The sequence below is a fragment of the Polyodon spathula genome, chromosome 5, assembly GCF_017654505.1.
Source record: "Polyodon spathula isolate WHYD16114869_AA chromosome 5, ASM1765450v1, whole genome shotgun sequence".
NCBI lineage: Eukaryota > Metazoa > Chordata > Actinopteri > Acipenseriformes > Polyodontidae > Polyodon > Polyodon spathula.
The window spans coordinates 47278460-47293423 of record NC_054538.1 but is presented as its reverse complement, the minus strand read 5'-3'; the positions used below and the strand labels follow the sequence as shown (position 1 = coordinate 47293423).

The window sequence follows — 14964 nt, the reverse complement described above, 5'->3', positions numbered from 1 at the left end:
TTATTATTATTATATTATTATTATTATTATTATTATTATTATAATAATAATAATAATAATGTATTTTCCTTGGTAATTGATTTGAATATTTCCAGATATTGAGCAGTTATGTAAGATGCTTCCAGGAAAGTCAACATTTGTCGATGGCAACAATGAGGCGACAGATGTTGTTGGCTTGTCTCCTCGTGTGACCACCCTGGATAACACGCAGGTGATGCGATGGCAACATTCTCAGTACCAGCCAATCAAATTTGAGAGTAGTGTTACATGATGATAAGGCTGGACCATAACATCAGAGAGACAGCGTATAGGATACATTCTGATTTCTGCATTGTGATTACAATAACATCTCGGTTAACGCAGGCAGGCGCATCACACAAGGAGAGGCTATCCACACACAGGTGTAGGGCAGGCGTGAACCCGGGACCTCTCGCACTAAAGCATAACGCTGATACCACTGTAAAAAAGAGCCGGCTCCTTTCCTTGGCTTGTTCTTATGTCTTTGTGTGTGATTACGTCACCTACCAGCCCTGCTGCTGTCTTCTCCTGTGCACGCTACAATATTTAAGCCACAAAGTTTTATTTTAAATGAATGTGCTGTGTATGCAGTATGCCTGCCATTCCTACATTAACCCCCAAACATAACATATTTCATTTTATTAATAAATAAAGTCAAATTAAAAAAAAAAAAAAATCTCAGGTCGGCCGCCTTGCTCTTGAAAGACTAGAATTAAAAATACAGCATTGAAAATATTGTCTTCGATAATGAATGCCGATATATTTGTTATGTTTATGATTGGTTTGCACTACATGTTGCCAGCTTGTCGCCTGCAGGCTTGTCTCCCGTGTGATCACCTCAAACTGCAAGGCAACACGCAGGCAACAAACCTCTTGTTGCTGTCGACAAAAGTTGCCAGTGTGACCAGGCCTTAAGAGACTAAAATATATTTTCACGGGATATAATGCATCATTTACCTTTAAGTCATGAGTAATCTCGATAAATACTGTACAATCTTTAATGGTAATGGGGTAGGCACTGAGCCTTCCATTTTAACTGCAATGTTACTTTGAACTACAGTACAAAAATGTAGTGTAAATCAGACAACCGCTATTCTTATTGAATTTATTGACCACAGCCAATATGACTTTGAAGATCAGCACAGAAATTGAACATGTATATGAAGACAAGCACAGAAACAGAACTTGTATTTTAAAATTACATTCTTAAACTCAGTGAACATGTTAAAACTTCTATATAAAGCCATAGAGATAAATACAATAAAGAAATGCATTAATAAGTAATAAAACAGTTTGTTTAATATTATGGGGCACCTTTTTTTAGCGGTGGCCTCTGACGGTGGTTCCAGTTTTTGAATTGTAGCTGGATTGGAGTGTTTACGCTTCAACCTGTGTGCCTTTTGGATTTTTCTTATTCATGCTGTGATTTGCTGCAAAGACAACAGGGCTAGCCAGGGATTGGGTAATGTTTTGTTTTCTTGTGTACAGTTTCCTAGTAACTGAATACATTGTATTCTGGGAGATGTAGTTGTTAGTGGACATTTTAGGGGAGGCAGGCAAGCTGTGCAACAAAATTGCTATGCACATTTTTATGCACTAAATTAAAATTTTAGAGCATATTTCATATTTTTTAATGCGTGAAAACAGCGGGTACACAGCTTATCTGAACCTCTGCATGCCACTCCACGCTCACAAAGACGACATTTTGCAAATCAAAGGTACACACTGTTCTTAACGAGGATGCGGCTGCGAGCATTAATGGTCAGGAACTTAAGGATGATTTGATTGCTCAGCAGATTCCCCAGTAGATAATGAGCTGGTGATATCTATAATGACAATTATACTATAATGAAAAACAGTGACGTAGTTTTGTACGAAAGCTGGGTCAACTTTTGAAGGAAATACCAAGTTTATTTTCAAACTGACCATTTTAAAAAAGGTGAAAGCAAGTGTGTATAAATACGTGGGACTGTAATTAGGAAGTGTACTGCTGAGAAAAAAAAAAGAAAAAACTAAATATTTAGGAAATTTAAAAATGAAATGTCCTGTAGCTTAGTTGATTGCAGTTAAAAAAAAAATAAAATAAAAAAGAATACAAAAAATCTGCCATTCACTAAATTTTGCTCTCGTTGTGCTAATGAAAATATAAAAAATATAACTTGTGCTTGCTATGGTGTATTTACTATCTTAAATAGCAGAACAAACTCCCACCAAAATCCCGCAATTTAAACTTGTTTTTACTGAAAAAAAAAGGGTAACGTAATCATAAGAGCTGTCTGTGTTACATGTGGTCAGACTTCACTAACACTGACCATGGGAGCTGCAGCATGCTATTTCACATCTTACAACTGTACACAATTAATAAAGGTCACCAATTCCATATGTAACACATGCTGATTTCATTTATGAACTATTCTGCAGAATGGGCAACAAACAAGTGAGTAAAAACATCCAGTTACTGGTTTAGTATCACTTTAGTGTCTTAGCAAGTGGTTGTATTTTAAGCAGCTGAGTAAGACAACAACCAACTTACTCTGCACGTGGTACCAGCAATTGGATTTGGTGACTGAAGTTTACCAGGAACCCTGAGAAGTAAAACAAAATAAAAAAAAAATTATGGGATGATATTAATACATTTCAATATACTATACTAATTCAAAACTATTCTAGTATTCATTTTACTGGTTGAGGCAGACTTTTGTATAGAACCCTGCCCTTTTTTTAAAAATACAAACTAAACATGATTTTTTTTTATCTTATATTTTCAGAGGATCGCACCATTGACTATGTGAAAAGTGTGAGGCTCTTGGGTCCGGTATGTGAGGCTGTCCATCTGAATTTACTGTCACTGACTCCAGATCAGTTTGAAAATCTGTATGGGTTTTGGTTTGAATGGACCAATAATAAAAAGGTACAGTATGGTAATTAACTACTGGGTAAACAGATTTAACCCATTAAGTGCCATTGTCCTCATTTGAGGACAGACTACTTTGTAATTTTTTTGAGCATTTTTAACTGGCAGCTACCTATTAAATTTTCTCTAACCTATATTATTATGATACTTATTCTAACTGCAAAAGTCTAAATATAATGTATGAAATTACATAAATACAGCTTTTCTGATTTTATTTATTTATTTTACGTTATTATATATATATATATATATATATATATATATATATATATATATATATATATATATATATATATATATATATACACACACACACACACACACACACACACACACAGCTCTGGAAAAAATTAAGAGACCACTGCAAATTTTTCTTAAATCAGCATCTCTACATGTATGGCAGCCATTCCATTCCAGTGTCTGTTGAATTCCAACACAGGCACACCTCATTCTACTGAATGAGGTACTGATTAGGGGATCACCTGAACCAGATCTTATTTAACAAAGAAAAGTATAAAAACCACTCCTGTGGTCATCACTATCCTCTTGCAATAGGACCAGCTGGATGGCAAAACAGTGCTAGTAGCACCTCAAAAGTAACTGGAATCAAAAAATAACTATTGACCATGCCCAAAGAGTTGAAAAGGAAAGTTTTGAGTGAGGAAAAGAAGGGTTCAATTCTGGCTTTACTGGCAGAGGGATACAGTGAGCGTTGGGTTGCTTCCATCCTTAAAATTTCAAAGACGGCGGTTCATAAGAACAAGGTCAAGCAGCACACGTTGAGGACAACAAAGCTACAGACCGGCAGAGGGCGAAAACGACTCTCCACTGACCAGGGTGACCGCCAACTCATTCGAATGTCACTCAGCAACCATAGGATGACATCAAGTGACCTACAAAAAGAATGGCAAACGGCAGCTGGGGTGAAGTGCACGTTGAGGACGGTTCGAAACAGGCTCCTAGGGGCAGGGCTGAAGTCGTGCAAAGCTAGAAAAAAGCCCTTCATCAATGAGAAGCAAAGAAGAGCCAGGCTGAGGTTTGCAAAAGACCATAAGGATTGGACCGTAGAGGACTGGAGTAAGGTCATCTTCTCTGAGTCCAATTTTCAGCTTTGCCCAACACCTGGTTGTCTAATGGTTAGATAGAGACCTGGAGAGGCCTACAAGCCACAGTGTCTCGCACCCACTGTGAAATGTGGTGGAGGATCGGTGATGATCTGGGGGTGCTTCAGCAAGGCATGAATCAAGCCAAGTACAAGGTTGTCCTGGAAGAAAACTTGCTTCCTTCTGCTCTGACAATGTTCCCCAACTCTGAGGATTGGTTTTTCCAGCAGGACAATGCTCCATGCCACACAGCCAGGTCAATCAAGGTGTGGATGGAGGACCACCAGATCAAGACCCTGTCATGGCCAGCCCAATCTCCAGACCTGAACCCCGTTAAAAACCTCTGGAATGTGATCAAGAGGAAGGTGGATGGTCACAAGTCATCAAACAAAGCCGAGCTGCTTGAATTTTTGCGCCAGGAGTGGCATAAAGTCACCCAGCATCAATGTGAAAGACTGGTGGAGAGCATGCCAAGACGCATGAAAGCTGTGATTGAAAATCAGGATTATTCCACCAAATATTGATTTCTGAACTCTTCCTAAGTTAAAACATTAGTATTGTGTTGTTTAAAAATGAATATGAACTTATTTTCTTTGCATTATTCGAGGTCTGACAACACTGCATCTTTTTTGTTATTTTGACCAGTTGTCATTTTCTGCAAATAAATGCTCTAAAGGACAATATTTTTATTTGAAATCTGGGAGAAATGTTGTCAGTAGTTTATAGAATAAAACAAAAATGTTCATTTTACCCAAACACATACCTATAAATAGTAAAACCAGAGATATTTTTAAAACCTGATAATTTTTTCCAGAGCTGTATATATAAAAAAAATTTGGTGAACAACATTTTAGTTGTTTGTGAGATAGACAGGTTAGACACATCTGTTGATTTTGTCCTCAACAGTTATTTCTTGAAGGTTTTTACTTGGTGACATCCTCAGAGATAACAAGTGTGGCTCTTGGGTTAATGAAGCTTACGTCATGTCTTGAACGAGCTTTGGGTGACGTGAGTATTCCTGTTTCAGATGTTGTTGTTTTCATGTTATGTGACACAGTTTTATTGTTTGTAACTTTTGTTATGTTTTTCTTTTTAGAATTTAGAGGAATCAGTGTACTTCCTATAAAGTTCCCATGTGATAATGGTATTGGAGTATGGAACTTTGCCCCAAATTTAAAAAATGAATAATGTGGGAAACTCATGCTTATGTCACTTGAAAAATGACTATATGGACTTCATAGAAAATAGTAATAATACATCTCTCTACAGCTCTTCAATTGTATATTGCTTGAAATTGGGTGAGGAAACTTGGCTTCTATAGAAATAAAACTATTATAAAACTGTACGCTGAGATTTGAAATGTTCTTCATGGATACACATATCAAATGTAACCCCTCAACCACCCACCATAAAAAAAACAACACTATAGCAGGTACATAGAACAGATTGTCAATTTATTTGTTATTGATGCCAAACTGAGTAAGAAGTTATTTTTACAACTTTATTCCGAATATTTTGAATGTGTTATATTATAATCTGCCCTCTGTTTATTCAGTGATGTATAAATTCAAGTCCCTTGCTAATAAAAACACTGTTATGCTGTACATTCGGATATGCCAGACAAAACATGCCCCCCAATAATAACCAGTTTAGTCTGATGCTAGGTCACTGTGAACTGCATGATGCAAAGAGACACTGAAAAATAAATTCCTGTATACTGACACCAAATGCAGGATGAAAATACATGGAAGAACAGATACAAGTAGCCTACTAAATCAGTAATTAACAGGTGGGCATTCCCCAATTAGCTCTGTTACATACTTGGGGGATGGCCACATCAATCGATCAAGCAATCTTTATTTTATGTATCGCCTTTCATAGTGGACCATCATCACAAAGCACTTTACAAGATGCAGTAACAACAGGAAAATCCATAATACTTCATATACAGATAAATGCATAATACATGATCTACAGTAAAAAAAAAAAAAACATTGCATAATATATTAAATACAGTTGAAAGTGCATAATAACGTAATACATGAAATAGTAGCAGCAACACAGCAGCTAGTAGCAGATATCAGGCTTAACCCCTTGCGGTCCTATGTCGGACTAGGTCCGACATTACAATTTTCCCTTTTCAGTCTGATGTCGGACCCTATCCGACATCATCAAAAAGACGTCAAGCACAGGTCTCTAGTCGTTTTTTGTCCAGAAAAAGCAGAGAAAACCTTTCAATGACTGATAGGAGTCGAATGAAGCAATACACATAACCCCTGCACCACAGAGATAATGCGGACACAAACAAAGAAGCGCTCAAAGAATATCGCAGACATTTGCTGAACTTTTTGATGTTATAGTAATATAATAATGACTCGGATCGCATTATTGTGGAGTTTGGTGCAGTGATCAGGAGTATGCACGACTGAAGAGGTAATGTGAAAAATACAGCGAACAAGGGGTGGGGCTTGGCTGGAGATGCAGTACTGATATCCTTTTGCTATGCCGTGCCTTTTAAACCTGTTTATATATAAATAAATATATAAATATATATTTTAAACCGTGCATGTAAAATAAACAGCATGTGTGACAATAAATTGGACCCGATGCGCCTAACAAGCGCTGAATAAATGGACTGCTAAGGGTTAAAGAGCATGGAAAGCAAGAGAGAACAGGTGGGTCTTGAGAGTTGATTTAATGCGGGTGATGTTGGCAGCATCACGCGCCACAGCTGGGAGAGACTTCCAAAGAGTCGGAGCCATGAAGCTAAACGAGCGTTCTCCAAGTGTGGTGTACTTTTGCTTGGGGATAAGAAGCAGGTCAGAGTCGGAGGACCTCAGCTTGTGGGCAGGGACATAGCGAGTCAGCAGGTTGAGGAGGTACTCGGGACCTGTGTGATGAAGGGCATTGTAGGTGAGCAGGAGTGTTTTGAATGTAATCCTGAACTTTACAGGTAGCCAGTGCAACTGGGCAAGACGGGGGGTGATGTGATCACGTTTTTTACATCTGGTAAGGATCCTGGCAGCGGCATTCTGGACTAGCTGCAGTCGGTTTATGGTGCATGCCGGGAGACCACAATATAGAGAGTTGCAGTAGTCGAGTCGAGAGGAGACAAATGCATGACAAAGTATCTCCGCATCTGGGAGGGAAAGGTAGGGATGGACTTTGGAAATGTTTTGAAGATGGTAGAATAAGATTTGACCACGGAGGAGATGTGGGCATCAAAGGAGAGGTTACTGTCAAGAAGTACACCAAGGCTTTGTACTGTGGGGGAAGGCAGCAGCAGACAGTTTCTGAGGTTGGGCAGCTATATTTAGATTCTTAAGTTGAGTTTTAGATCCTATTGGAATGAGTTCAGATTTGCTAGTGTTCAGCTGAAGAAAACTGCCAGACATCCAGGCCCCGGTCTTGAATGCAAGCCGAGAGCCGGACCATGGCCGAGGGGCTACCAGGGTCGAGTTTTAAGTAGAGCCGGGTCTCGTCAGCATAGGAGTGAAACATGAGGCTGTGTTGGCGATTGAGGTGGCCCAAGGGAAGCATGTAGATATTAAAGAGAAGGGGCCCAAGAACAGATCCCTGGGGGACACCACAAGTGACAGGGTTTGCAACACCACTGCTTCCAGCATAGAAAACGGACTGCATGCGTCCGGATAGGTAAGAGGGCATCCAGGAGAGGCAGGTTCCAGAGATCCCAGCATACTTCTGAACGTGGTCAATAAGAATAAGAAAGGTCAAAAAGCAGTTGTTAGGTCAAGGAGGACAAGCACAGAGGGAGCACCAGCATCAGTATTGAGAAGGAGATCATTCACAATCTGGAGCAGAGCAGTTTCAGTACTGTGATGCAGCTGGAAACCAGACTGTACAGATTCAAGCAGGTTGTTGTCTGTGAGATGTTTCATCAGCTGACTGGCTACAGCCCTTTCAAGAGTTTTTGAGAGAAAAGGGAGATTGGAGATGGGACGGATATTAGATAAGTGAACGGGTCAAGGGAGGGTTTTTTGAGTACCGACGTAACTCGGGCAAGCTTAAGGAAAGCAGGAACCGAGCCAGAGTCCAGGGACAGGTTGACATCTGTGATTGTTAGCAGGGACAGATTTAACCCCATCCCTGCCAAACTTACATTCCCCTTGCCAAACACCTCCCCTCGTGTGCAGCACATATTGCCATCACCGACCACTTCCTCCCCCCTTGAAACACCAACACACTCCCACATTTTCCTCTTTTCCCCCTCTGGACTCTTGTGGGTGGTAGGTAGGCGGGTTGGTCCTGTTGGTGTTTCCCCCTGGAGACCGAGAACTGGCATCAGGGGACCCTGTCAACATGGACAGGGGGTTGGGAGCGTAGGTTGGTGACCTGGTGGCTGCAGCAACAGGCAGAGGGCTCCGCTAAGGGTGGCCCCAATGCTGACAGTGGCGTTGGACCCTCCAGCAGAGGCAATGCTAGAAGTGGCACAGGGCACTCCAGCAGTGGTGAAGCTGGCAGCGGAGCGTGGCACTCCAGCGGTGGCGGCACTGGCTGGTAATGGTGCGGGGCACTGTTGGTATGGCAGAGGCCCCTCTGCCTCTGGCTCTGGAGACAGCAGTGGCTTCTCCCTTTTTGGCACTGAGATGACAGAGCTTCTCCCACTGCCCCTGTAGAGAGCAAGGCTTCTCCCTCTTCTCGACCACCCCTCCCCTTCCTCCTCTTTCGTGTAGGTTGCTCCAGCACTTGTAGCAATTGTAAATATTATAGATTTAACTCCGTCTCTCACCCGTTCTCCACTTCCCAAACACACACCCCCGAGTGAGTGAAAACATGCTGCTTTTATGCAGCTGTACCGAGACTCGACTGCTAATCAATCATTCATACAACTGCACGTGAATTAATCTAGTGCAATTTCCCATGCTCACATATTATTACGTTTTACCTGCACGTGAAGTGCTGTGCAGTCCTCATGCCTAAATACAAATATACATAACCCATATTATATCCTGTGTACCAACTACAATACACCAACTTTAACACAATACATACAACATATAACACAAAAATATGTACAGGGGCGGGGCACGCTGCCACCGGTCCATTTTGGGGGGGGAAAGTTATATTTTAGACCTATTTAAGATGGTTTATTTTCTGAATTTTCTTTGAAAGTGGTTTGCAGTGAGGTCTACGTGCATACAACTCTTCTGTGTCCTTTGTACAATTCTTTCATGCACTATTATGCCCGATTCTTCCAAATCTTTCTTTAAGTCCTTATCTTTTAATCTTTTTTTAGCTGCTCGGACTCTTCTTCTACCTGCTGTACCCCTTATAGTCTTTGAATGTCCACTTCTTTCAGGCGTTTCAGTTGAATTTGTTCTGTGGTACTTATTGATTATTACTGTGCTTGTGCATTTTGGTTTTCCATATTTCTTTGTTCTGTTCTGAAGCCATTCTCTTTGTTTGTGGTTTGCTATGAGTGCTTTTCTCAAACGTATATCCAACTCCTTTGTTGACTATCAGCTTCGGTGTTGCCAAAACGTTCTTCTTCAACAGATGTTGGAAATAATTATTATTTTTTTTTTTCTGGCTGTTGGCTTTATAATGCAGCTTAGTTATTGTATAATGGTTTTCAATCAACAAATATATTTTTTGATTAGTTTTATTATGTTTTTACAGATTTTTGTCATGAACAAATATTTGAAATTGCTTTTTTTTAAAATTGATTGTTTATAAAACTACCGGAACATCTGTATTTTGGACTATAGTTTAACATAATGTAATGTTTACAGAGAACACATTAATATTACTTCAGTGTATTTATTTATTTATTTATTAGTAGTCAGCAATTGTTTTTATCATTTTCTCCCCAACTTGGAGTAAACTTGGAGAATTATTTGTAGGCTCAGCTCACCGCAACCACCCCCACGCTGACTCGGGAGGGGTGAAGACGAACACATGCTGTCCTCTGTGTGCCTTCAGCTGGCCACTTTTTAAGAAAAAAAATTTTTTTTAACACATTGCAGGCACACAATGCTGCCACCTCAGAGCTACAGCGTCGGAGGACAACGCAGCTCTAGGTAGCTTACAGGAAGCCCTCAGGCACCTGGCTAGACCACAGGGGTCTCTGGTGCACGGTAAGCCAATGACACCCTGGCCGACCAAAGCCCCCCCCCAACCCCCACCCCCACCGGGTGGCGCTCTCTCAATTGTGTGCCCTTGGAGCTCCCGTCCACGGTCGGCAGCGAGTGCTATTATTTATTTTAAATACAATGAGCACTATAAGTGTGTGCGTGTGCTTTTTTTTAACCGGATATCTTGTTATTTCAGAAAACCCATCTGTTTCCAGACGTGTCCGTTTTAGCGAGGGAATACTGTAACAGCAATTACATCTAACTACTGTATTTCATTTTGTTTTTTGTGTACCAGGTGCACCTTTTGCAAAGCAAGGAGTGTCCCTTCTTGTTCAGAGACCTGCTGTTATCTGAAGAGTTAGCACAGATCTTTGGACAGTCTGTGGTATGTGTCTTTTTTTTTTTTTTTTTATTAACATTTATCCAATTTAACAGGCATTGAAAACTTTTTTTCCTTATATAATTATTACACTATTAAATAAATGTTAGTATGCTATATGAATGGTATCTTTCTGTGTGATGCAAAAGATGATCATTATTCTGTGTTCTTCAGGGTTAAACAAGTCCTACACATAGTCCTAGGTTTAATAACTCTCCTCTGTTATATACAGTGTGGTATTTAAACTAAGAGTCAGTAGTTTGAACAATACATCTCCTGTTAAATAAAATGCACCTCCCCAAAGCTGCATAAACAACTAATAGTAAACCTACAGGCTCAAGTGAGCCTTACTGGTTATTGTTATCTTGCTAATTGTAGTCAACAGCAGTATTTCTGCTAACAAGTGGGGCACCGTGTTCTTCAGTTCAACCAAAGGGCACTCTCTTCCTACAGAAATACTCTCACTTCCCATGCAATTTAAATGTCAAACTTCAACTTGGTTCTTTTCGTGAAACCCCTAGTCTGCATTCTTAATATAGTAGTTTTTTAGCTACACAGACAAAATCTCTTCTCTATGAAGACAAGTTATGTCTGGTAAATTCAGTTTACAGCAATAATGTTATCCCTTTCTTGGTTCATCTGTAACCCTACACTGTGATGATATGTTTGAATTTGCTCAAATTCCAGACATCTAGTTGCTTTCGATAAGAGACCTAAACAAGGACGTTTTGACACCCCAGGATTCTTTGACTGCAGAAAAACATTGGTCAATCGCCACTACTACATGAAGTTAAGCAACTGGTCCACAATTTTCATTAGTCTGTATGGTAGTTTGGAGTCTCTTGGATGAAACAGTCCAAGGCTGTTGAAAACATTGCGAAACTGTTCTAGCAAAGAAGTCTTCAGAAGGGACTCTTTGATGATTGTAGGGAAGTTTTGCACAATATTCAGTTAACGATTCTTCACCAATGGGCATCAGTGCGCAGTCCAATGTTAATATGCTGATGCTTCCCCACCTCACTTCCCATCAATCAGCTTTGAGGAATTTTTGCTGATGCAATTTTTGTTGGTATAGTTTGTAAGAATAGCAAATAATGATCTGAGGACTGCAAAAACAACAGTATAGGAACCTATAAAGTTGAAAAATAAAGTTGAAGAAAAATAAATACTAAATACATTTTTGAACATTTAAATAGCACTGCGATAGGGAGTGTGTCTGCCAGGCCTTCAGGAGATTGATGTGGTAAATGTTTTTCGTTCCTACAATGGCAAACCTTATAGTCCACGTCCCCTACCCAGTTCCGTGTCTAAACTCATGGCTAAGTGGCAAGGACCTCATACGGCACCTCTCTTGTCTGCTGAGTCCACAGCAGGTTGTCTCTCCTGCACAGGTCCAATACATACTAGACTGTTGGCTGAATTATTCGTCCGATCTTTTCTTGACAAGGTCAGGCGTGCCCTCGGGTCTCAGCCCATACAGAAGCTCTGTGCAGATTCAGAGGGGCCAGCTTCGAACGTTGGTTCCCCCGTGTCCACCCAGGAACTCTCACCAACAGCCCCCAGTTCCACCGGCTTGGACTGTCCCCATACCTGGCCCTGATTCTTGGCGAAGTTTAAATGGATGGCAGAACCACTCTAGATCCTCTTCACAGGCAGCTCTTCCACCGGGCTCACACATCGGCAGACCCAGACTTCTGGGGTGGTTGTGGTTTTGAGCCATAAAGTCCTCGGCCAGCTGAATGGCAGTTGTGAGGGTGGCTGGCTTATACCCAACCCACAAACCTGCTGTGGGAGGACACTCCACAAAATGCTCCTGGATTACTGGTTGCCCCATACCTCAGATAGTTGGAGATATGCCTCAGGGTCGTTATTGGCCGTTGTCTTGGTTGACAGCTTTAATCTCCAGTTCATGGATGGGGACTCCGCTCTGGCACCCCTCCTGCTCTTCTGCTGGGCTGCCTCTAGCACCACCTGCAGCAAGGCCGCAAACTGCTCTGCATCCAATTTCTTTACTTTTTTTTTTTCTTTCTTCACTTCTGATCCTGCCTGGAAGTCCTGCCTACTCGTTTAGCAGATGTCCACCCTGCAACTATGTGTAATAGGGAGTGGGCTGTAACTACTGAACAGACAGGAACAGACACAGTCGGCTTGCTTTCCAAACAACGCTCAGGCACCCAGTTTTAGTCACAGCCCACAGGAAAAACCATGACTGATACAAACAATTGTAATAACCGGCCCATAATACACAGTAGTATATAATTTACAGAACACAAAAAGCAAAAAAAAAAAAAAAAAAAAAAAAAAAAACAATAGCAAAGCACAGCTATAAAATAAAAGGTTGTCATCAATACGGCAGTGTGCTGATCCTACTATAAAGGAGGTCCCGCAAACACAAAACTCACTATTCTTGCAGGTATTAAAGTCCCGAAACTAAATCGACTCTTCCGTCACAAGTTAAAAGCAAAATAGTTCTTCAGTTCATATGGACCGGTGTGTCCTGGCTGAAGCAGAGAGGTGGCTGGGAGCACCGTTTTTATTGCAAGATGTTCCATGCCAGGACATGCCACCAGCTGGTTAAGGAATCTCAACCGACCAAAAACTGGCAGCGCATCATGGGTGGAGCGTCTGGCTCCTGCAAATGAATTTGAGCACCCAAGACAACGAGCCACAGTACACTGGCCTAGTCCAGCCTCCAACATGCCGATTGCATGATGTCGCTGCTTTCTTGACAGACATGGCATATTGTTTTTTTTTCTGTGATTTTCTTTATTGCTTTTATTCAAGCTTGCAATTCAACAGCTGAAATCACTCCATATCCAGTGTCCAATCAACTGTCTCATTAATTAGGTGATTAAGTGCATATGCTTCAGTCATAGTCATAGTGTGTCATGGTCAATGATGAATGATCGAGTGATTAAAAAGAAACCAAAAATATTTTGTCAAAGTCCTTAATTTATATTCCTTATTATTTTTCACAAATAAATGTGTTAAAATAGTGATAAGTTTCTTTTGATGCTTGGTATATAATTAACAATGTTATTATTCCTGTTTACAATGTATATATTACAGTGTGCCACAAAGTAGATTTTGCTTTTGTTATAAAAAAAGGAATATCTTGGTTTATCTGCAGATGGATGTCTTGTGTGTGTTTGTGGGGTCTCCCAAAAGCTTGAATCTTCGAAACATCCTTTGGCACGGATTTGCTTCACCCCAAGAAATTCCTTTAAAGTAAGTTATTTAAAAAAAAAAAACTTATTCCACTTATGTCATCATTAAAGCTTTGTGGACACTTTAGATGCTTTTAAGTTTGACCATGGTGTTTTGTTGGCATGTTTAAGCTTTTATACTGCTGATGCTTTGCTGATGCTTTTGGTGTCAATTAGTTGGTGCGCTGTCTGTTAAGCTGTTACCAAGGGCAAAGGTAATTTAAAATTTGTCTCCACTGAAAAGCCACAGCTGTAAATTAAAAAAATAGAGTCATCAGTAACTAATTATTGGATCATCATGATCTAAATCTACTATATGCACTTGTAAAGCATTTGACATAAAAACTGGTGAACAGATTTCTTCATATAAATTGATACTCAATTGTTTGTTTAAAACCAGACCATAATTGAGTAAGCACTAGATATATGAATGTACTGTGACATGCAGGTCGAGAGACAAACAAGGTGCCTCCAAATACCTCCAGACACTTGATAACAAAATGTGCTTCACAAATGTTATCATAATTAGGTTACTGGTTATTGAGATATATTGAAAAATATACAGAAATATGCAGACAAACCTGTAGTATGGACAGACAAACACCCTCCATATAATCTCAGTTCGACAATAAATCTGTACATTTGTAAACTTTAAACTAGGTGTATTCACAATCCAAGCCCAGAAAGAAAATAAATAAAATTCATTCAGAGAGTGAAATAACATGTTTGTATGTTCTGTAATCTGTTTTCTGTGGAAAGCAACTCTCAGAATCAATGAGGTTGAAGCAAGAGCAAATATCATTTGCTCCATCTAAACGTGTCCGGTTCCTAGTATGTGACATGACTAGATAACCCATTCCATGTCCGTACCACTCTCTTAAGGACTTCAGTTATGTTCCTGTAAGTGTTTGTTCTAGGCTAAGTAGATTCAGTTATTTCAGTCTCTCTTCATAAGGTAGGAACCACATGTTCCTACCCCACTCTGCAGATTACAGCAGAATTTTCTGATTTAGTTTAGTAGCACTTTGTTATTCCTACTGCCAGGTGGCAAAAGAAAACAAAAAAAAAATCCCTTAAAATAACAGCAGGGGCCGCTGTGGCCTTCAAGTAAATTCTTTTTGAAGACAAAACCCAAGCTGCTATAAATCAGGGTTTTTTTATACCCAAAGTTCATTGAATGTTTGTTTATTTCTGGCTTATGTCTAGGTCACGTCAGAACGTAAAGTGATGTACGTGGATAATAGGATTG

General features: G+C 40.2%; 1 protein-coding gene across 2 annotated transcripts in view; it reads left to right on the top strand.

Moving 5' to 3' along the window:
• LOC121316001 (endoplasmic reticulum membrane-associated RNA degradation protein-like) overlaps positions 1-14964 on the top strand; it is a 50516-nt gene that overhangs the window by 14860 nt on the left and 20692 nt on the right. For both annotated transcript variants that reach the window (XM_041250669.1, XM_041250668.1), the window contains 4 exons: positions 2787-2929; positions 4942-5043; positions 10426-10515; positions 13640-13737. In XM_041250669.1, the coding sequence (XP_041106603.1) occupies positions 2787-2929; positions 4942-5043; positions 10426-10515; positions 13640-13737 (433 nt within the window). The remainder of the gene's footprint in view (positions 1-2786; positions 2930-4941; positions 5044-10425; positions 10516-13639; positions 13738-14964) is intronic.